This window comes from Anopheles coluzzii, chromosome 2 (genome assembly GCF_943734685.1).
Source record: "Anopheles coluzzii chromosome 2, AcolN3, whole genome shotgun sequence".
Classification (NCBI taxonomy): domain Eukaryota; kingdom Metazoa; phylum Arthropoda; class Insecta; order Diptera; family Culicidae; genus Anopheles; species Anopheles coluzzii.
Genome location: NC_064670.1, coordinates 37,984,735 through 38,008,080, shown reverse-complemented (window position 1 = coordinate 38,008,080; position 23,346 = coordinate 37,984,735). Strand labels below are relative to the sequence as shown.

General features: G+C 45.7%; 3 protein-coding genes across 11 annotated transcripts in view; 2 read left to right on the top strand and 1 right to left on the bottom strand.

The window, feature by feature from the left end:
• Nucleotides 1–194: 194 nt before the first annotated feature.
• The window catches only part of LOC120951499 (uncharacterized), a 188,187-nt gene continuing 165,035 nt past the window's right edge, over nucleotides 195–23,346 (bottom strand). The window contains exons 1-2 of one of the 4 annotated variants that reach the window (XM_040370265.2): nucleotides 8,142–8,552; nucleotides 195–2,961 (exon numbers count right to left, since the gene is read on the bottom strand). In XM_040370265.2, the coding sequence (XP_040226199.2) occupies nucleotides 1,252–2,958 (1,707 nt within the window). In that variant the 5' untranslated portion in view covers nucleotides 2,959–2,961; nucleotides 8,142–8,552 and the 3' untranslated portion in view covers nucleotides 195–1,251. Of the gene's footprint in view, nucleotides 2,962–3,045; nucleotides 3,430–7,562; nucleotides 7,683–8,141; nucleotides 8,553–23,346 lie in introns of those variants that run through there. The other 3 variants (XM_049605663.1, XM_049605661.1, XM_049605662.1) reach the window with 3 other exon arrangements.
• LOC120950958 (thioredoxin domain-containing protein 9) lies at nucleotides 8,875–10,976 on the top strand. Its single transcript, XM_040369394.2, has 3 exons — nucleotides 8,875–9,010; nucleotides 9,339–9,880; nucleotides 9,961–10,976. The coding sequence occupies exons 2-3, from the start codon at nucleotides 9,344–9,346 to the stop codon at nucleotides 10,069–10,071; spliced, it is 648 nt and encodes a 215-aa protein (XP_040225328.1). The 5' UTR covers nucleotides 8,875–9,010; nucleotides 9,339–9,343; the 3' UTR covers nucleotides 10,072–10,976.
• LOC120947378 (oxysterol-binding protein-related protein 8) overlaps nucleotides 11,804–23,346 on the top strand; it is a 37,980-nt gene continuing 26,437 nt past the window's right edge. Inside the window, exons 1-3 of one of the 6 annotated variants that reach the window (XM_040362648.2) lie at nucleotides 11,804–11,997; nucleotides 13,566–15,055; nucleotides 23,016–23,123. In XM_040362648.2, coding sequence (XP_040218582.2) covers nucleotides 14,908–15,055; nucleotides 23,016–23,123 — 256 coding nt within the window. In that variant the 5' untranslated portion in view covers nucleotides 11,804–11,997; nucleotides 13,566–14,907. Of the gene's footprint in view, nucleotides 11,998–12,053; nucleotides 12,115–12,669; nucleotides 12,775–13,565; nucleotides 15,056–23,015; nucleotides 23,124–23,346 lie in introns of those variants that run through there. The other 5 variants (XM_040362644.2, XM_049605660.1, XM_040362645.2 and 2 more) reach the window with 5 other exon arrangements.

The following is a 23,346-nucleotide window of genomic DNA, read 5'->3' as shown; positions in this document are numbered from 1 at the left end:
TAAATATGTTTCGCTTCCTTCGTTCACCTCATTGAAAGAGATTGTTGCACATTCCATAGTGTTGCTGGGATTGCAGCTGAGACAAACCCGAAACCCGATTAGGGAGGAGGAAGCAGTCGCCGTTTTTTTTGTTTTCTAAAATGTGATTTCTTTGCGTATGCACACGCACATTCGATGGGGGGAGCACTACTCTGTTACGCTATAAGGTTTCGTTTATTTTGAGCATTCGGTTGTATTTTTTGGGCGGGGGGTTTTTTTTGTCTACTGCCACAAGTTTGCATGCATTGCTGTTTATCTGATAAAACAAAAACGCAAAATCGTTTTCTCTCTTATCTGCTACTACACCTACGCGCCTTCCTAAAATATTTCTGGTTCCTGTTTTATGATTCTCTGAGCCGCCGAAGAACATGTATACACATACATAGCATCTAATTATCATCGTATTTCATCGTTGAACCAGTGTGTCCCAATCCCTTTGTACCAATATTATTTTTGCAAACATCGTGTGTATGATTTGTTTTGATAGCTAATTCCTTCAAATGCTGTTTTTTTTACGCGCTAATTGCTCTTTCAATATTTTTTGTTGTTTCTTTTTCCGTTTTTCTCAAAATAAGAATGTTTACCAAAACACTGTGAGCTAACGCAACGAAACTTCTCCTTTACGAGTAGAGATCTATCTCTCTATCAGCAATGTTACGAGTTTGCAGTAGCAAGAAATCACGAGCAACTGAATCGACGGCGGCCCCTTGCTCCTATTCTTTTGACAATCTTTGCCTCCTCCTTTGTTGAATGATACTCCTCTCCCTAACAAATTAATGTAGTGAAAACAAACAGCTAGTTGAAAAAAATATACATGCTACTTCTACATGTAAATAAAAGAATATGTTGATAAACAGCAAACCGTTAGCAGCAGTTTTGTGACAAACCCCTCTTTCTCTCTGCGGTGTAAATGTGATTATTGTTACCGGATGTATGTTCTTCTTTACGCGCGAACTTTGCCATTAAAATCCGGGAAATAGAGGATTGGGATTGAGAGGTGGGAGAGGGACACACAGAAGACACAACAAATACAAATGCGACACACACCAACCATCCCGAACCGAGAAACACGGTGAGAGAGAGGGATTCATTGCGAGGGAGGAGGTGCGTGCTGGGCGGGGTTTATCTCCCGCAAAGGGAATCGCCGCCCGACCACGTGGTGTGCTGTGCCGATGTTCCGATGGATTATGTCCGTGCGCTACTGTTGTCGCCTTACATAATACTACACCACTGTTTCGGCTGCTGCGGCTGATCGGTGACGATCTTCACCTCGACCTCATCATCTTCGGCGACGGAGGAGGAAGATTCCTGCTGCTGCTGCTGCTGCTGCTGTCCCTCGGCGCCCTCCTTCTGGCCGTCAGCAACTGGCGCCGTGGCATCGTCGCTCTTTTCCGCTCCCTTGCCAGCAACAACGTCAACGTCCATCGCGCCGGCACCATCCGCTTCCTTCTGGGGCGTGACGCTGGCCGTGGTGGTGGTAGCCTCAGCGGTGACCACCTTCGACGCGTCCTCCTCGTCGACGGCCAGTGCGCGGGGTGTACTTTGCAGCTTGACGCGCGACAGCCGGTTCTTCAGCATCGTCACCGGGGTGGCCACCATGCCGAGGAAGCCGCTGAAATCGAGCCGAGCGCGCTTCGGGCTGTCGATGACCGGCTCGTCCGAGGTCGATTCGGGCGTCATGTCCTTGCGCTTGCGGGTGGCCGATCCCGGCGTACGAAGCAGCATGCTGTCGCTGCCAATTTCCGAGCCGACCGTTACGTTCATGCTGGAGATGGAATCGTTGTGCGGGTCGGCGGTCGAGCGACGCGGATGCGTGAACTTGATGTCGCTGATCGGGCGCGTCGACCGGCGACCGGAGATGGAACGGAGCGGTCGCCCAATGAGCGATTCGCCAGCGGTCGGTGTCGATGGTGCATCCACTTTCGGCGAGCGATTCTTCTCCGACTCATCGCCAGCAGCAGCAGCCGCAGCGGTCTTCTTGTTCGGCGAGCCAGCCGTTTGTTCCGGCTCGGCAGTAGCGGTGCCGCCGCTCGGTTTCGGCTGTGTCTTTCCGCTCGCCTTGAACGGGCTGACACGGGCCTGCGCTTGTGGGGCAGCTTTCGGCATCTTCGACTTGGCGGCGCTCGAGCGGGATGGCGTGGCGGAACCCTCCTCCATATCCCACGGTTCCAGCAGCAGCGATTCCATCTCCTCACCATCGGAACAGAATCCTTTGAGGGTTTTCTCCGTCAGCAGCGAGCTTTCCAGATTGGTAGTCTTTTCCGATTTCGGTTGCTGCTGCGTTTCCATCGTTTTGTTGGCCGGTGCCGCTTCTTCTACCGTTTGTTTCTGCTGTGCGCGACCACTTGATCGAGGGCTGTCGCGTACCTTTGCAGTGCCTTCGGCAGCTGGAACTGAAGGCTGCTGCTGCTGTTGCTGCGATGCTGCTGCCATTTCTGTCTTCTTGGTACCGCCCTCCCCGGTGGAGTTTTTCCGTTGCGAGGTTCCATTCTTCTCGACGCTTGCGGCCAGCTGGGAACCGTTTGTGGCGGACCGGTTCGTAGCGTTGTTTGCTGAAGCGGCTGGCTGCTGCTGCTGCTGCTTCATGCCATACATATGGTCCGACTGGACCTGCTTCTGCCCGGACGACCCATCGGTAGCCCCAGCAGTGCCAGGATATACCACGGCCGTCTGTGGTACTGTTCCATCGCTGCCAGGTGTACCGAAACCACCGCCGCTACCGATCGCGACCGGTATCTGTGATTGCTTAGCGCCGCCACCCTTTGCCGCCCGGCCAACCGATCCGCCGGCGCCGGTCGTACCGCTGCCGTTAGTGGCGGTCGGTGTCGTCGTCGCACCGGCGGGCATGTTGCCGAATCCCTGGTACACCTGCGGCGTACGACGTCCGGATGTGGTTTGGTTCGAAACTTGCAGTGACATTTTCTAAAAAAAGAAAGAAAGAAACGGACAAACGGTTTGAAAATTGAAATACTTCAGCGTACGATTTTTGCCCTGCGACAACACAACCTTCCTCGACACTCTGTGTATCTTGGGAGAGAGGCTAGTGAGACAAATTGAGACGCGGTCAGACAAAATGTCGCGTAGTTCCCCCCGGGGTGCGTTAATCAGTGAGTTACGCTCGGCTGTTCGCTCATCCGTGATGGTGTGTGGCGGGCGACTCTATCTACATTTAGCCCGGTTCGGTTGGTTCGGTTGGAGCGTGCTCGCATACTTTGTGCTCTATATACAGCAAGCGTATGCGTGTATAGCATATGTGCGATCGGTAACACCACCACCACCACACAGAAATACACCAACACGGTCAGTCAATGCGCATTTGCGCGGTCGCTATGGTGCGATAGAAATCGCGCCGGCAACAAAAGCACGGCCTACCGGTCTGTACATAGCAAAGGAACGCTTCAAACAGCATTACAGTCAGGCGACAAACAAAGCATCAAAGCATTGGACTATAAATCGCATCAAGTCCCCAATGGGGCAATACAAATCTAGTTTTAGTTTCTATTTAGTAAGGTCTTTCGCAGTATATTAGAGGACAGTGACTATTTCCATTACACGTGTAGCACTACTGTTTAGACCGACTGTATGCCTTACACACCCAGAGGCCGGCCAGCACATAATGGCATTGTTTCGCTGCCAAACAACATTTCGCGCCGCTGCGTTCTTCCTGCGATCGCGAACGCAAACACCCAAAGAACCACGGCAGGGGTTCTCTACTCTCCCCGTCACTCCCCCCCCATACACCAGCCTTGTGTGAGTGTGTGTTGGTGAGTCCGCGTGTTTTACATAGTAATTACCGCCAATGGAACGTAGCCTCTTTCCCTGGCTCACCCTCTTGGCTCAATTACGGCCCCAATCATTCCTCGTGGATTGTAAAAGAAATATAAAAAAATGTACACAAAATTGGCTAAGTATACTCTCTTACTGCGCGTTGTACCCATCCACCCACCCACTCTTCCCTATCGAAATGAATCAAAACCATTGGAAAGAATTCAAAATCAAAGCAACATAAAATCGCGAAATAATACCGCCGTGCTCACAAACACACACACACACACACATAAAGACCCTCCCAACACGGCCTCTTTATCAAGTCTAACCGGCATCGCATACACATGTCCCTTCTACTACTCCACCCCAGTTGTTTCTGCTGTCGTTTCGAACCCTTCAGGGAGATTTAAATGGCTCTCGCGGAAGGGCGGGGAAGTGGAAATGATTCTTTTATTTTGTCACTCACTGCACACCCATTCGTCTGGCATCCACACCCACCGATTGGTGCTGGGGTTCGATTGTTGCTTGCAAGGTTTCACCCCCCCCCCCCCCCCCCCACCCCTTAGACAAAAGTAAACTCGAATGGATGTGTAAAGCCCGATCGAGTGTTTCATTTTAATCTCTGTCTTTTGATTCTGAAGCAGAAGCATTGCGAAAGCCAGCAAAAACTAGCGAGACTCGCTGCAGCAGTTTTGATGGGATGTTCTTGGCAATATGAAGGAAGAAAAAGACCCTCGCCTCCTTTGTCGGATTACGTCAGGAAAAAAGGCGGCATTTCATTTAAACTATTTCGCATCATACAGTCTAGAGCCGCATTTGCATTCCCCTACGCCAACCGGTATGTGGTGTGCTATGTTGTTATTGAGATGCACATTCATTACGGCGTATGGGGTGGTTTATGGCAGAGAGAAGGTGTTTTTTTCCTCCCCTTGAATGTTGCAACCCTACCTTCCCTCTCATTTAAATCTCTTTCCTTCCAACCAAATAAATCGTTTGCAACAACTACAAAAACCCACTCTTGCCCAAAACGTGCCCAGCGCGGTCAATAACACACGCCAGGGAAGCGACCAAATTCAACTTTTTCTTAAAATATCATCCACACACACACACAAACGCGCGCAAGTATCACCTGTGCAGCATGACCCGGAGGCGTCCATGTGTTGGCATGTTGCCTCGTGACGAGAATATTGCGTACTCGATAGACGGGAAGACGAGCCGCGCGGCCTACTATGCTTACGTAAATATTTACGGAAAAGAACGACGTTGTTTGTGAAGCATCATCCCGCGAGCCGATAACACTTTACTTGATCATTTTCCCGCCACTCAAAGAGAGGGTGAATCGGCGTTATAAAGAAAGTGAAGTTGAACATACACACCCACCAACGCAACGCAACGGAAGCGCAACAATTCGTTTGACCATGACCGTCCGCAAGCAAAGCGAAGGAAAGCAAGGGGGCAAAACAAATCGATACCACCAGTTTTAGTGCAGAATTCGCACATGCTTCGTTAGCGCTTCCCCACACAGCCGTGGGCGAAATAATCTAAGAAGGCGTCGTCGCCGTCTGCGTTGTCACGGTCGCGGTTCGCTAATTTTTTACCATTTGTACGAAAGTACCGTTTGCAGCGTTTTTGCGCTTTTGTTTTGCGTTGTTTTTCCTGACACAGTTAATGGCCCGATAATCGATGCTTTGCTGTCCGGGGATGCATTATCGTGCGGGGGGAATGCGAACAGTGGCTACACCGGTGTGACAGGGCTGCACATATTTTAAAGCGACGTGCCACCAGCACGTACATAAATGCGTGTGTGAGTGTGTGTGTGTGTGTGTGTGTGTGTGTGTGTGTGTGTGTGTGTGTGTGTGTGTGTGTGTGTGTGTGTGTGTGTGTGTATCGAACGCACGTTTTCGAATCTAAATTCGTCATCCGTCAAACGCGCGCGCGGCCAAATCGAAACGGGCATGCTCTGGGATGAGGTATGTGAATCCTTTGCGAAAGGGCCGAAGAGCTTAGCACGATGGTTTTCAAAACCAACAGAACCACACGCGGGGCAGTTTGACAACATTTGCTTGCCGCAATCGCCTGCCAGCTACTGTTAAAGTGTGGTGATTGAGTTTATAAATAACACCATAATGAGCTGGGCTCTCAAGACGGTGTGTGACGAACGTTAAACTAGAGTGTGTTTGATTTTCTTCTTTTATTTTTGCAAAACGATACTGTCCCCTGGCTGTCTCTCGTAAACACACACGAGTAGGCTGATTTGAAAACTACACGGTTTCAGCTATTAACGGATATCACGTGTTGTTGAAATACCGCGTGGTAGGCATTTACAGACGTAACACTCACACGCGCTTTCGGCGTTTGCGTATACGCACCGTAGCATCAATGAATGGGCGTATTTATTTATCTTTTTAATGTAACTTTTTTTAAAATAAGTTGAATAATTTGCTCAAATTTGAATAAATAAAAATCAAACTAATTATTTACATTAAATTAACAACTTTTCATCACTAATAAAACTGACTCCTAATTATATTTTATCTTTGCGTTTCCATAAAAAAAGATGTTGATTGTGAAATAGCGCGCAAAAGTTAACTTGTTGGTGTGTGCACCATGTTTTAATTCCCCCTTAATTCCACACTGTAACTGAGACACTGGGGAATGTTTACAAACAAGGCACGAGGGCTCAAGACCTCGTCTCTTCTTTACAGCGTGACACTTGTCCGAAAGGGTCCGCGTCCGAGACCAAACAATTCAATCTCGTTTTTTTTGCTCTGAGTTCGTTCGGGATGGTGTTGTTTCTTCTCACCCTTCTCACGGGGGAAAAGAAAGGCAAAGAAAAAGCCGTTGAACAGCTTTCCATTTTTCTCTCCAATCGTGGATTCTCTTCATTTAGTAAGAGATGCTGCGACAGCATTTTGAGCTGTGCATTAGACCAATATGATAGTATAGTATATGATGAAAAAACACATTCATACATCTTTCCACAATTGAAAAAAGTATCAATTGGCATCGATGTGAATGGCAGCATTCGGAGTATTCAAAACATTTTTTCAAAGAAATTTTGCGCTCAATAACTGCTCTGTGACGCGCATTTTGTTCTTTTTCATAGATCTTTGCTTTCATTATCTCCCGATCGTCTCAACCAAGACGGGCCAGTCGAGACGTGGATGGACGGGCGGCAGCTTAATTAATGATCCCGTTCATTGTATTCGCTTTTGCTGCGATATTTCCTGAACACAGCAAACAGACACACACACACACCAACCGGCCAACATGGGAGGGACCCACATACCAACGCATCTTTCGCCTCTCTGTGTATGGTGTTGCAAACACCATAAAAGTGAGCATAAAACATCCTTGCTGCTCTTCTGTACCACCACCGTGCGAGCATACGAAAGTGTTCGCTACTGGGCAAGATCACTCACGCACACCACCACAACACAACGGCAGGGAACACGCACACACATACACACTCACACCTAGCACAAACCGTTCATAGTTAACCGTCCAAGCAACCCGGGTACAGCACATAGAACTTGCCTCTGGATTGCTTCTACGATTTGATGATTTGATGTTCATGCGTTAACAATTCCCCGACTTCAATCTGCAAACATAACAACTGTGCCTTTCGCGACATAATAACCCACGTAAAGTGCAGCAACATCATCTCCTCCGGACGAGGGACACTTTCGCGCGACACGAGCCCTTTACGGCACCGCACCACACACAAGCGCCATTTTCATTTGAAACATACATACGGCAGCTATCCTTTTCGCGCACACTGCGCTATTGCCATGGCGAACCAAACATCCACTGCGTCTCTGGTCGTCTCTGGTCGTCGTTTGCCCACTTTTCAGCACGGAAAAAGTTTGACCTTTCTCGGCAAGAGAGCCCGCGAAATGTGTACCCGTAACGCGCGCACACCCCAGCCCCCCGCATTGCCTGCTGCCCGGTTTGCCACAGGTTGCCAGTGAAAGAAAAACAAAAATAACCTAAAAATAAAACTTCCGTGCCCAAGGAACGCTACCCCTGTGGTGCGTTCGAGGCTGGGCCCGTGTGTAGATTTATCAGCGACTACTACCCTTTTCAGCTACTGCAGTAAGGGCGCTTGTGGGAGCGTTTTTTGTTAACATTCTTTTTAATGTACAGAACTTTTGAGGTACATTTCCGAGTTTTTCATCGATGCCTTCAATCACGCACGCACACACACATACATACACACGATTACAATACCACAAAGTTGGTATCAGAAGCCCGCACTTGCTGCCTACTGCTACAGCGTATTCCTCTATTATCGGCAATGTAAAACAATAGCTTCAAACCATAGCTAAACTTACTTGTTTCAATTCTATTTCGCTTTTTCTCTCTTTGTGTTAACGGATTTCCGCTCGATTCCTGCACGAACGCCAACAGAAGACAAAAAAAAACCGGTAACAGAGCACGGGAAAGACAGACGACAATTGCACACACAGGCACACACGCTCACACACACACACGGAAGACGACGCGCGGACTTGTTCACTGAACTGAATATTGCTGCAGCAATTTGCAAACGGGTAGCGAGGTCTCGGATAACTTAATTCGTACAATAATCCAATGCTCACACTTTATTCGCGGTGAGTTCACGGTTTTTCAGCAGTGCAATCGAAAGCCAAGCGAAAGATTAGCGAAAAAAGCGCACACGCACAGCAACGCACTCCGTCCGTTCTGTTCAACGATTCGATTTTTTGTAATTTGTCAAAGTCGTTACGAAGGCCCCTGTACACGAGCAGTGGTGCAGCAGCAGGAGCTGGTTGATTGAATCGATCAACGAGGGAAGCTGTCAAATCGCTTGCTTTGTGGGGGTTTCGATTTTGAGTGAATTTTAAATAGGAAAATATAATATTTAGTTATTTGTTTAGCATGTAAATATTTCCACCCTTTTTCCAGTAAAGTTTAAAATGATTACATGCTCATTTATTTAAAAATCAAGAAAGAAATTCCCTAATCTGCATCATTTGTCGTGCGACGAAAAGCCCACTGTGCCACGGTGTTCGGTGTGGGTCGACATAAAGTCGACATTTGAGGAAATGTCAGTAGAAAGAGACGCAGTAGCGTGAAGAGCAGGAGGGCATGAATCACATACCCACAGAAGCGAAAAGTAGAAGAAAGCTAACGGGACGGTAGATTGTAATTCAGGAACTATTTTACAGAAACGTCGCAAATTGTAAGTATTTCGGGCGGTGGGAAGCTATTTTCAGCCCTTTACCATCCTCCGATGCACGTGAGCGTGGGGTAATGTCGGGGCATTAGCGCTATTTTATCAAAATGACGATCAGATGCCCCCCGTCACGAATGTGGGTTCGGTGGTGCACGTCGATCGAAAACCAACGGGACGACCGGCCTTTACACGCAAGGCGTAGGCCGCTCCCGTACGTTTGTACGTGTGTGTGTGTGCATCATTTGGTGTCGCACTCGCTATATCGTGTTACGTTTTATTCACGAATCCGTTTCCAAATCGTGGTCTTGTCTCATTTCCCTCCCCCCATGCCCAGCAATCATGGAGCAGCTCATACAGAACCAAATGATCTCGGCCGCCGTCCAGCTGGAGAAGCATCTGGACAGTGAGCTGGACCGGCTGGAAACCCTAAACGCGGACGATCTGGACAAGCTGCGGGAACAGCGCATCCAGCAGATGAAGAAACAGGCCCAGCAGCGGCAGGAGTGGAAAAACAACGGCCACGGCGAGTACGCGGAGCTGGCGGACGAGAAGGAGTTCTTTGCGATATCGAAAAAGTCGCCCAACATCGTGTGCCACTTCTATCGCGACTCTACGCCCCGCTGCCGGATCGTCGATATGCACCTGAAGGTGCTGGCCACCAAGCATCTGGAGGCGCGGTTTTGCAAGGTGAACGCGGAACGGTGCCCCTTCCTCACAGAGCGCCTCCGGATCAAGGTGATACCGAGCATCGCACTGATAAAGGACAGCAAAACGAAGGACTACATCGTCGGCTTTACCGATCTGGGCAACTGTGACGACTTCAGCACCGAGATGCTCGAGTGGCGCATTGCCCAGTCCGGTGCGATCGAGTACAGTGTAAGTGGGGGGTCTTGTACATGTGGCTCGCTGGTACGGGTTAAACCAACATCATCCTTTCTCCCGCTTTCCTTTTTTAGGGCGATCTCTTAACTCCACCGGATGTGAAAAAGCAAAAGAAACCGACCAACATGAAGACGATCCGTGGCGGATACGATTCCGATGATTCTGACATTGACTTCGATGATTAAGGCACATTCGTGCGCGTGTGTGTGTCCGCTCCGGTGAGTGGGCGGCGAGAGAAAGACATAGGTGGCAATCGTTCGGTGTGGTCGCGATAGGTGAGATGGGGGTAGGGTGCATGTGTGAAATTTGTCTCGATATTCTCCAGAATCACCGCGAATAAGTATCTAGTTACAAAATTGTGCAAAACACTCTCCCTCCCACACACCCACCCCTCTTCCCTTGGTCGTGTCCCGAAATGATCGTGTGTGGCGCCGTTAACTATTGCTTCGAATTAATATTAACTAAAACTTCTAGGAAATAGTACCGAGTTATCAAAATCATCCCCCGTGCCGCGGGGGCACAAACGTCTTTTCTCACGTAGTGAGACGAACAATCTTATCAAGCGTCGAGAAAGGTGACCGCTAAGCTAGGCAGAGAACAAAAGAACAAGCATTTGAGGAAGGGAGCTTTATTTTAGTTTGTTTCCGTTCGAGATATAGGTTAACAAAATTTTACCACAGTATTTAACGTAATGGTCCACTGCACGCATTTAGTAACGTATGAGTTCATTATTAACATTCTCTAACCTGCAGAAGCCTGTGAGTGGGGTAACAGGCATTACAGCACTGTAATGCTGGCCTGCAACTGCTTCATTATTTATACAAAGAAAAGCAATCAAAAAAAATGCAACAAGCAAAGTAGCGAACATTGGCGAATGCATGGCGGCGTGCTCCCGCTACCCGTTCCCGCACAAGCAGCATTCACACTACCTGGGCCCGGCAACCAATGCTTGATTCTGATTATAGGCTACTTCGGAACGTAACAAGGATACAATTCTTATGCTTACACTAATCGTAAAGAGATGTACTCATTATAGGTTGAATAAATCACCCAAGGAAGTGTTCTTCTAGTACTATGATTTGTACAACGATTGCGATTGTCGGTTTTCATTTTTGCAGTGTGTTTTGCGGAGAAAAGCTGTGAAATGAGAATCTTTTAGCTATGTTGGTGCCGAATTTCATGCAACGAACAGTAACAAAAATGGGTTATGAATAGACGCTCTGCCTATTCTGAGCCCGCACGTGGTTCGATTCGTTGTCTGGAGCACCGTTTCTCAATTTCTTCTTGAACACCAACTCAAAGGATTTGCTGTTGAAACTTAATAAATTATATGTAAATGAATGATGATTGTTATGCTAAATAAGATAAGCAATTTTTTTACCCGATTCTTTAAACAATTGATAGAAACAGATTAATTTTTAATCATTTTTATGTCACCAAAATGGTTCATTTTATCGTTTGTTGATATCGATGAGTGAACAACTTAACCAATAATTGTAAACGTAGTGCTTAGCACAGTGGGCGCTTCGCTCTGGACAAAACAGTTTTTAATTCCTTTATTTTTTGTTTGTTGCAATGTAAAAATACCATTCAAAAGAAAACATAAAATAATACAGTTGTTTGTTTAAGTTTCGAATCTATTTTCAGAGCACAAAAATATATTATTTATTTCTACAAAAATATTGTGTAAAGAAAATGTAAACCAAAAAATCCAGCTGATTATACAATTCGCTCAGATCAATCAATATGCACTAAAAAGAACTAAAAACCCTTTCATCAAAAATAATCACTTAAAAATATCCATCCGGGCAAACGTCACCACAAATGTCCAGTGTTTGCTTTGTTTTCATCCTCTTCTCCACCTCCCCCTTCCCCAGCTCATTCGCGCAATTTGCAACTCCCTTCCCTTTACACGCCCATTCAATAACCGTCAGCGCGTCAACCAACACGAAGGCAGTTTCTGTTGGCGACGGTGTGGGCTGTGTTTCTCGGAAGCGGTGCTGCGCTGTTGTGTGTGTTGTCGGTCTCACATTCTTGGTGAAAAGTGTGCCCGCGATAGTGACAAGTGCTGCACACAAGCAACGCGCGGATCGGTACCGGATAATTAAAAGGTAAATAAGAAAGAACAGCTTCTCTTTGCTTACCCGTCAGTCGTATGGTGATGTCAATTGGGGTTTGTTGCGAGCAGTGAGTGAGTTATGGACCCCGTCCGGGAAGGCGGAAAGAAGGTTGAGCACGGGTTTACAAGTCGTACAAAAGCATATTGCAGTTAATTGCAACAGGGAACGTTCCGGAGCGTATGTCAGCACACTTGAATGGGAGATTCACAATGTCTGTGCGTGTGTGTTGTTGTGTGGTGGTAGTACGGGTTGTAAACTCACAGCGCCTTCCCCAAACAACGTATTTCGTGGGGCAAAAGTGGGTGTCAGGTATGGGAGGGTACCAGTTACGGCGGTGTCCTGAAAGTCCACCACCTCGCCTCCCACCGGGGGGCTCCTCAACATTGCTGAACATTTGTTGTTTGGGATGGGGTGGTGATTCTCGTATGCCGAAAGCAGGAGCGTGAGAGCAGCACGAAACTCGCGAGAGAACCGAATCGACACGATCGGAAAATTCGGGCGAGATTTGCGGAAAATCGGATTGAAAACCCGCACATCGTGATGTGGTAAATGACACGAACGGAGATTGTTGGAAAGGGGAGGGGAGTTGGGGAGTTGTAATCTTCATCTTTACCTCAGAAAAAGGAAATTCACGGAGCGGTTGGATCGTTGCCATCTCAGTAGTCGCTGAGTTGGAACGCTTGGTGAAGTCGCGTGTGCTTCGGCTGGGGTAGAACAAGTGCGCTTGTTACGCCTGCTTGGTGGTTGAATTTTCCAACGCATCGACAGGTAAAGAAACACCGGCAGTGAAAGCTACTAATAGAAGAACGGAAGGAAAACCCACAGACCGACGCACGCACACATACACACATACGATAATCCAATTAGGGTTATTTCGTTCATAATCCAAACACAAGTGTGCAGAAGGTGCTAAGCACGGGGGAGGAGCACACACAGGAGCGAGGCGGAATATAAATACGCTACCCAGACGCACACTTGCACAGAAGCCCGTCAGCAGAGTGTCACTAAATTAGCCCTCCCACCGTCCGCCTCCCATCGCCTTCCGCGCAGCACGCGCGCACCCCCAAAGGGGTACCGGGAAAGGGGGTTGTTATTCTTGCGCGAAGATTCCGCCAGAACCTAGCGCAAGCAAAGGCGGTGACGGCGGCAGCGAATTGAGATAATCGGAACCAATTTCGCTCATTTTGATCGGTGGTCGGTGTCACGCTTTCAGTGACGCTCGCGTTTCCGTTGTTATCCTTTCTTTACAGGGTTTTCCTTCCTTGAATCTTTCCTGTTGGAAGTGAACATCATACGTTGGAAATTGGACTCGATGGAACCCTTTTTGAATATACTCGTTGGGAAATCTTATTGGATTTGTTCAACAAGGGTGCTATAGAGTCCAATTCCCATTACATTATGTTCATTTCACGAAAGAAAGAATTAGTAATGTGTGCCACAGCTATGAGAACTCCTGCAAAACCCTGTATTGCTTCTTTGCAATTGGTTTTTGTTGTTGTTGCTTTTGAGCAATCAGAATAAAATTTCTTTTCTCTGTTTTTTTTTCTTTTCTTCGGCAGTCATTTGAATCTCATCACAACGTGCATCTCAATTTCGTCGTCTTTAAAAAGCAATCTCGTCACATGGACGTGCGTGTGTGTGTGTATGTGTAGTGCCGTTGTTTATGTGTGTAATATACGATTCTTTGTAAAGTGCACCGTCCAAATCCGTACGAATACAGTGTAAGCATAACACGGAAATCCCTCATTCATCTCACATACCGTCTCAAACGAAACGTTATTAAAATCGCGCTTTACTACAAGAGTTATCGTGTGTGTGTATGCGTCGAGGAAGGATGCAGGTTCGTTTTTTGTGTGTATTAATTCAGTAGTAATCTCAATCTGTGATCTGCACCGTAGCGCATTATCACTCAACTACTCTCTGTTAGCCGTGTATTACACACCTGAGCAGCAGGCAAAAGCAAGGATGCAGTGGTGATAAACGAAGCAGGCCAGGGCCAGAGTCCGTATGTGTGTGTGTGTTTGTGTCTGTGTGCTGAGGGTGTAGTATAGTGCATTCGCGGGGATCTCGTCTACCACCCTACGCTACGCGCGAGAGATTACATCATCCGCACCGCCTGTTGTTGTACACAAACTCTCGCTCCGTGTGTGTATACTCTCTCTCTGTCACACACTCTCACTGCTGGCCATTTCGCGTACACGCACCGCGACGCCACGACGCGGCGCTCTAGTTATCTCTAGCAGACCGAGGAGTCTGCGTTCGGTTTCTGGTTGGACCATTCGGTACCGAGCCGCCGCACCGTTTGTGCCACAAGAGCATATTTTATCCATTGTGCAAATATCATTCGAAAGGTGAAGTAGTGTGCCCGTGTGCTGCCAGCCCCGTTGTGTGTGTGTGTCTGCCCCCTTACGACAGTGTGTCACCGTGCTTTTCTGGCATTGTGAGTGTGTGTGTTTGTGGATTGTTTTGTGCGTGTGTGCTAAATGAAAGTGAACGAAATTGTCTCGTGTAATGTGCGCCCTAGTACACTGGTAAGAAAGAGATAGAGTGAAAAGAGAAAAAGAAAGAGAGAGAGAGAGAGATAGAGGAGGTGGGGCAAAGGTTGTCGTCCAAAAAGTAGAGCAAAAGTGCGATCAATAAATATCGTTATCATCGTATCCAGTGAATCGTGATATATTCAACCGCACATACTCACCTACACACATACATACACGCAAGTACGTGCGCATCAACACTGCATTGCCGTACGGTCCCGGCAGCAACAGCAGCAGTAGCAGCAGCATCCCTTTCTCCCTGTTCTTCCGCCGGAAGTGAATTTGTTGCCGTATTAAACCGACACTGTCCACCGACCGCTCGTCCCCGTCGTGCCCTCGTTCCTGCGTGTACCAGTGCACGAACACGATGAGTGCCAGCAGCAGCCACGGACCGTCCGCTTCCGTCAGTGCCGTGTCCACGCCGATCAATGCCGGCACGCGGCCAGATTCGGCGCCCGCCTTCGGCAGCTCGCACCAGGCGTCCACACCGCCCAACTCGGGTGGCAAATTTCTCGGTAAGTTGCCGCATGATCCCGACTATTTTTGGTTTTCTTTTCTCTTCTGTATTTTCTTCTCTCCGTTTGCTGTTTTGTTTTTCGCTTTGTTTTTCGCGTTGGCTTTGGAGTGAAACGAGCAGACGACGCACGTCTGTGTTGGCTAGACTTTTCCGCTGCATTAGCCTATCAGCTTTTCCGTTTATTTTCCTCCCTTTCTGGATTCGTTTCCCCTTTGTTTTCCCTTTCGTTTTGGCGCTAACGGTTTGAAATGTTCCCATTTGTTTGTGTGTGTGTGTGTCTGTCCAATTTTCGATTCCTTACCGTCGCTTGAGCTGGGTGCGAGAGGGTCTGGTTTCCGCTGCGTACAAATCGATTTTTCGTTTCCTCGGTCACACTTGCTTTTTAGCCTGGCGTGTCCCGTAACATACAGGTTATGCAAATGTGTGAACAATTTAAGTTGTTCTTTTCTCCAAGCAATATGGCCGTTTTGGACCGTTCCTCCAAACAAGCAAAAAAGTTATTCTTTTCATTTTATTCCTCGTACCCAATTTTGTTTAGTATTTCGAGTAGAGATGGGTTCTGCGGATCGCACCCACGGTTCCGCTCCGGTTCCGGCAATTATGATTCCGATTCCGATTCCAGAGAGAAGGAATCGCTAGTTCCACCGGAATCGTCCGGAATCGTCCGGAATCGTCGGAATCGTCCGGAATCGTCGGAATCGTCCGGAATTGTCCGGAATCGTCTGAAATCGTCTGGAATCGTGCGGAATCGTGCGGAGTCGTTGGAACTTTCCGGAATCGTCCGTAATCGTCCGGAATCGTCGGAACAGTCGAAATTGACCGGAATTGGCTGGAATCGCCCGGAATCGACCGGAATCGTGCGGAATCGTAGTCAATCGATAGTAGTGAATAGTAGAGCCGATTCCGGTCGATTCCGAATGTTCCGACGATTCCAGACGATTCAAGCTCACGTTCCGGCCGCCGTGCAAATGTCAATGCTGTCTGTCGTACATTTAAGCCAGGATTGTCGCGCACTGATTTCCTCAATATCGTTCGATATGGACGCTAGCATCTGGTGTTACTATTTGTATCTATTTGTATTAGGATATGCACTGAATAAATGACATGAAATGAAATGGAATTCCGACGATTCCAGACGATTCCGGGCGATTCCGGGTGATTCCGGGCGATTCCGGGCGATTCCGGGCGATTCCGGGCGATTCCGGGCGATTCCGGGCAATTCCGGGCGATTCCGAGCGATTCCGAGCGATTCCGAGCGATTTCCGTCGATTCCAGACGATTCCGGAAAGTTCCAACGACTCCGCACGATTCCGACGATTCCGACGATTCCAGACGATTCCGGACGATTCCAGGCGGTTCCAGCTTGTCGGATTGAACCTACCCTTCGGAACTGGGTCCGAAATTTGTTGGAATCGTCCGGACCCAGTTCCGCTTTTTTGTGCGTTTTGCCCAACTCTAATTTCGAGAGTAGATTTTACTCCTGGGAGGGGAAAAAAAGTGTACAAACCAATGTATTGTTTGTTCTTCTTCAAATTTGTAATTTTTTATTGTATGTAAAATGTTAAATTTTATCTTACATCATTGAACCATGTGCAGCAGTTATTTAAGCTAATCTGTTATGTAAGAACTGTACATTGGAAACCATTTACCAGGACAGATCCTTAATGTGCTGGAAAATGCTAATTTCGCAAGCTCTCAAAATATGGCTCATTTTGCACCAAAAATTCCGTTGTGTTTTCTAAGCTATTGGATGATCAGCAATTTTTTTTGGACAACGAAAACGGAAGACATTCTAGACACGATTCAATAGCTGCGGTTGTCGATGTTTGCTAAAATATATGAAACAAAGTACATTTTTTGTGAAACATAACATCTATCGTATAGAGTGTCTAGCAGCTGACTGCACAGGAAATCGATAAGGAATCTCAAGCTGAAACAGTTTACATACTTTATAGTTTAATTTCATAAAAGGGCTCTCGGAAAAACAACCATCCAAATAGACAAACCAATAAAAATGATGGAATAATCGAATATATATAAAAAAAAATTACCCAAACACCAGCAGTCTTTAAGTTACTATTCAAAATGTAAAATTAAATGTTGGATTTGTGTTAATTTTTGTGTCCAATGATAGGAATGGCAACTAAATCGCACTAAATTTATAACCCTAAGCTCTGGTACATTTTACACACGGATTTATACTATATATTTGTATAAAAAGCTCTTCTATCTTCAGTCTTGTTCTCTCAATCAATAAAGAAATTCAGACAACATTTTAAATTGTAATCTGTTAGAATAGCACTGTTATAATATTAATAAATAGTACCCCGTGTGGTGCACTACACAAACCACCAGCAAATTCGTTGGAAATCAAACCGTCTGGACCACAATATATATGCACGGTGGTGGAGCTTCATTTCATTCCATAGAATTGGCTCTGTATTGCTTTGAAGTATTCAACTTCCGTTTGAAAATTGTACAACATGTACAGAAATATACACAATTGGAAGAAATTTATTCAGCTATTGTAGAGGCATGAGATACATTTACCTGAAACTAACCTTTAATTTGCTGGAGACCTCAACCTGTGAGATGAACTGATAATTTCATGTGACACACGTATGACCAGATTGCGTAAGACATTTTTTTTAAATCAAGAATTGTTTAAATTCACGACTATCTTTTAAATTAAGGTGGTATTTTTTCTGAGTCTATCATAGTAAATATTAGAACTCCAATCAAACTGAAACGGTACTTGACATTTTGAATCATTTGCGATAAGATAAGAACAAAGCTAAATGTACACACATAAATGTGATGTGATCTTTGATTGACATGTAGAACACAATAGTTGGACAACTAGAGTGCATACTCGATAGAAGATTTTTTGAAAGATGAAATGACAGGAACAATATTGATTTGTTACTATTACTTATTGCCTTATTGACGTCGTTTTTTGGAATATTTTTGTTAATAATTTTGTACAAATACAGATCCTGAAGAATGTATTTAATTTAACAAACATTTAAGATTTGTTTAAATGTATTCAATTTGTATGAACATTATAAAGTAGTTTGAAATATTTAAAGTTCACGAACAAAAAGGGGGTAAATGTTTTTCCTCATTCACATAATGGATCAATAATGGATCATGGACTCAAAACGGTGTTAACCACATGTTCGATAGGCTTTGATTAAAACTAAAGGTTGAATAGGACAATGTTAATACTTGCCTCTTGATTTCATTTAAGAAAGAGTAATTCCTTCTTTTGTAATTTTCATCTTGAACCTCCAAAAAACTGGAATCTTTACTTCGGTTGTGATAAGTTGCATGGTGGCGCGACGACTAACGACAAATCATTAGGCACAAAATGCAATCGCGTGAAACGGTTCCATTTCCCCGCCCAGAGGTTAAATAATCCATCTACCCACTCTACACTGCTGCCGTTGGAAATTTGTAGGATATATTACTTATGAACAGAGGGTTTAAGTATAAAATGAAAAAATAAACAACTCATCCATCGAACATTACTTACCGGCAGCAGCGCCCTGACGTAAGGAGGGCACAATTTGCAACGATCGAGCAATGGCTTCGACCGGAAGGCCACCACACCGAGGGATAGAAAGAGGGAGTAAAAGTTCAATCGCGTGTCAGTAGACAATTTTGCACTGTCCACCGTCGTGACACTTTGGCGCCGTCGTGCGGTTGTGCTAGCGTTTGGATTTGTTTGTGTTGGTTGTGGTTGTGTCGGTGTGTGCTGTTTTTTTCCATTCCACTCATACCCACCACCATTTCGTATTACTTTCCAACGCTTGAACAACTGCTAGGAGCCGAACGCCAAACCGGTGACTTCAGCTGTGTGGTGGAATGTTGGTCCAGCTTTCCGTGCCGTATCCTGATTCTGACACTTCCAGTGCCGGTAGTGGGACTTTTCACCAGGCCCCAGCGTCTGGCGAAGGAAACACGTGTCCGTGACACCGGAGACGGCATTGTGAGTTTGATCGATTTCGCCGCCCTGTATGTGACGGTTTGTGTTTTGTTGGGGGACGGGGGTGATATTGTAAATCACTCGCGCGCACATTTGCCGCCGTTCTCGTGCACACGAACGAGCCGATGTTGCAATTTATTACTGGCTTTGGGACACGGCAATTCCAGCAGAAACCGACGAGATGGTTTTGATTGCGATAGGAGAAATGGTGCAAGGGAATGTGAAATTGCTCACCACACGCAAGGATTTGTTTGCTAAAACAATCAATAAAAGTCATCTAGAGGGAAACCCCTTGCGAATTCATCTGGCAGGGAAATTTACTGCTTGAAGTGTGGGCTTTGCTTTTTAGGAGTTTCGGAACATACCAATGCAAAGAAAACTTTTTCACTTACTTCAAACAAATTTTCCTTTTTGGAAAATACACACAAATAGCCTGTGTATCTAGAGAGTTGCAACTCATGTTTGTTAAATGACGTGAGTTTCATAATCTCCCTATCAAATTACAGCAATTGCAAGTAACGTTAGTGCCCCGATGACGTCTTGTTTGGCAAGTTCCGCCCTCACTGCCCACCATGCCCCCTCAAACTTAGGCTGAAATGTTTTTCAGCTCAAAAAAGCGTAATAAACTTCACCTTCGAATGCGGCAATGCACATGGGCTGGGCTCACTATTAGTATTACTGTGAAATGCTTTACTGCTCGAACTTTACGACCCCGGCGCCTTCGTCATAGTTGCTACAAGCCATAGTCATCTAACAACCAGTGTGTGCCAGTACTTATTTATTGCACCCGGGAACGTGCATTCGTGACCGTTTCTCACGTTTTGCAGCTCAGTGCAACCATTGCAGATGTACAAACAATGGTGACAAACCACAGCTCATTGCTGGTTTTGATGCTGTGTTTTTGTTACTTGTTAAGATTTATTATTCATGAATTCAAACTGTTTTGTGTGTTGTTTCAAATCTTCCCGTTTTTGCTAACGTCTTCCAGGTAACGGGCCCGAAACGCTACCACACAGCATCTCGTTTGTCACTGAGGATTAGAAAAAAATGGTGGGTGGCTCGGTATTATCTTGCTTCTACTTTGCCTTAGGGTTACAAACGAGCAAAAGGATATGACACGCGTCCCTCTTTTTGTCTCACTAGTCCTTTGCCCCATGCAAACTACCTACAATGTGCTGTGCTGTCTGGTTATGAGGAGATATGGTGGGGGGTGTACGGAGGCGTGCGATATGACACGGGGCAACACACACTAATTAGTGCCCCGAGTGGTACGGCTTGAACCCCTATTGTGCTGCCCGTATTCCTGTTGTCAGTGACGACGACTGGGATGACGCACGGGTGGTTCTGTTGAAAGAACCCTATTCTGAGTTTGCTACCCTAGCAAAGGGAGGTTGACCTACGTTAGCTTCTGTGAGATGAGTAGCGTGCGCGAAATGGGTTATTTCGTTAGGATTATCTCTGTTATCAAATTGTTAGTGGTATATGCTAATTAAAAACAGCAAATGAATGTGAAGTTGTTTTCATTGCAATTTGTGTGTACGGTTAGAACTAAACGGATAGAATTGAGTACAGCTTCCTAAATGCAATATTTGGTTTTGAATTTCAACTACAAAGAAAGTATTTTTTATTCCACAAAGATGACTATGACTATGACATTTTTGTTTAATTATGATTTATTCTCGAAACGGTTAAGTTAATTCTTGGAATGGTAATGGATGCACTCCTAAGGCATTAGCGTAAGTCCAACTTCCTGTTCTCAACCTAAATGTTTTCACCTGCTGAGATGACTTTCAATACGGTCGATAGAAAATAATTAAGGAATTCTTTTTTCAAGAAAATGTCACTGTCAATGTCATAAAAAAATCTGACAGAAACAAAAACCCATATCATCAGAGTCACGTACTCAATTGTGATGATCAAAGGTGATACTCAAACAGATGGTGTGATCAATTAATGATTGGTGACATTTTAGCTACCAACGCTTGGTCAGTCACTTTTGTGTCAGTCAGTCACACACATGTTCATTTTGTTGCTTGGGACCACAGGCCTAATCTATGTCACTTGACTACGCCGGAATGTCGTGATCAGTGTTGCGAACGGTGATAGTCGTCGACATAAAAAAAAGATAGTTTTTGAAGCATTGCATTCTAGATTCACGTTTTCATTCGACAATTACGGAAAAATGTCGTTTGACACGATGATATTTTTCTGGTACATTCATTTGATTTTTTATTTTTCCGTACTTTAAGTGAACTAGATTTTCATCAAAAATGGTTCCTTTTCGCGTCTTTTCGCGTGAATTTCTATACTCGTGTAAGCGAACACCATTTTCCTGGTTGACTGAGTGAAAATATCAAGTGGTCTATTGGCTAAGTATCGGTAAATGCACGATTAAGCAGTTATGGCGTCACATGAAACATGTCAAATGACATTCATTCTACTCTTTTTGTAATCATGTCATCGCAAAAGCATTGAATGTTATTGCCCAAATGATTGTCGCTCTTCAAAAGTCGTGTCATGGTAACCACGAATATCACGATCGAAAAATGATTTTGACAGCCGCTTACTGCGAATATCGTAAAAAAATGTCGACAATTAACTACACTGGTCGTGATTATCACCGACAGAGAATGTCGAGACCAAGTGAGAGACCAAGAGTTGCGTGCTAAACAAATGTCACCAAGCATGTGATTGATACACCAGCTGTTTGAGTCTCACCTCTGATCCTCACAGTAGAGATCGTGACGCTAACATGATTTGGTTTCAACTAACTTCACCACTCTCAACTCTCAACTCTCAACTAACTTCACCATCTCAGTTGTGCACGTGAGCTGATTTGAGCTTCGTTTCAGTCATGAGTGTTAGTGACTGAAACAGTGGCATTTGGCAGCATTGTTCACAACCAGAAAAAAATCAGGTTTATGCTTGCGCAGGCATTAAGCTCAGCTTGTCAGTCAGAGTATCGGGTTTGACTTAAGCACTTGCATGTCGGGTTCGGCATGTCATGACGCACTTTCAGAGTGTATCAGCAATTATCATCACGCGAGTATCACGTGATTCTCATGACATTTTGTAGCACTGTTCAAGAGTTTACAATGTAAGTGAAAATGGAATTATAGTGTATGCAAAATCAATACCGAATTCGTTCCAAGAAACGTTAAGTTTGAAAATCTGTACTCCCAGTCCCTCAACAAAAATTTTTAGAGGAGCCATATGGAGGATTTATAGAAATTTACTATGTTCTCTACTGAAAGTGAAATGGTAAAAATATTAGTGCAGCTTATAGATAGTGTAGAGCATATTTTGTGTAACTTACATACAGCAAGTCTTCGCGGGCTGCATGGGGCACATAGGTGATGATTTGGTCATAGACTCTTACCTCGTAGCCTTAGAGGCGACTTAGATACGAACTTCAGCGGCAAAGGCTGTAAAAAATCCGCAAAGAATGATTCTATAAAAATACTCCCATCGGCGCAACACGTGACACTAGACGGGGTTTGCGTAGATGGAAGAAACAGGTTGCGTTCATCTCTACAATATAATCTACTCCGCTGGATGGTTGTCCGCCCTACCTCTCTGTCCGCACCCTCATACTTTTATTTATAAATGTGTTCATCTTCGAATGATTAGGATTTTATTTTTAGCAGTTTGGTACTACTTCCATGATGTGCTCCATTTACTCGACATCACGTAGGACATGTGTTTGTGTGTGTGTGCGTGCACCATATATTTATATATTTATACATACTTTACTCATCATCCTTTCTTTCTGTTTGGTTTCGTTTTCTTTTTTTTTCTTTTCTTCACTCTATCTCGCACTTTGTGCGCGTTGCCGTCGTCCCTTCGTCGCGTGTCTGGTGTGTTCCGGTTTTGTTTAATCGTTGCACATACACACACACTCTACACTCTTACATTCACCCACCTACAACACCCACGATCCGCCTGTTGGGGGTTCCTATTGTGGCCGCAGACGTCAAGACGGAGGAGAAGAAAAACCGCCGAACGTCACTGCAGATGCTTCTGCCCAAGCTTCCATCGAACGACAGTGCCGGTCCCAGCCCGGGACCGTCCTCGCCAGGTGAATTGAACGATTTTTCCTTCCCACTTGTCCAGCTAACAGACAACAGAATACACACAATAGAAAAAAAAAACAACTAACACCGACTCTAGATCGCTCGCTAGCTTTAGTTTTATGTCCCTTCACCATCAAAACCCACCAGCTCGGGCGATCCCCGTCCGTCATTTGATGTTTCCTGTACTTTGGCTGCTCGATCTTTGCATTTTTTCTCGATGTTGTGTTT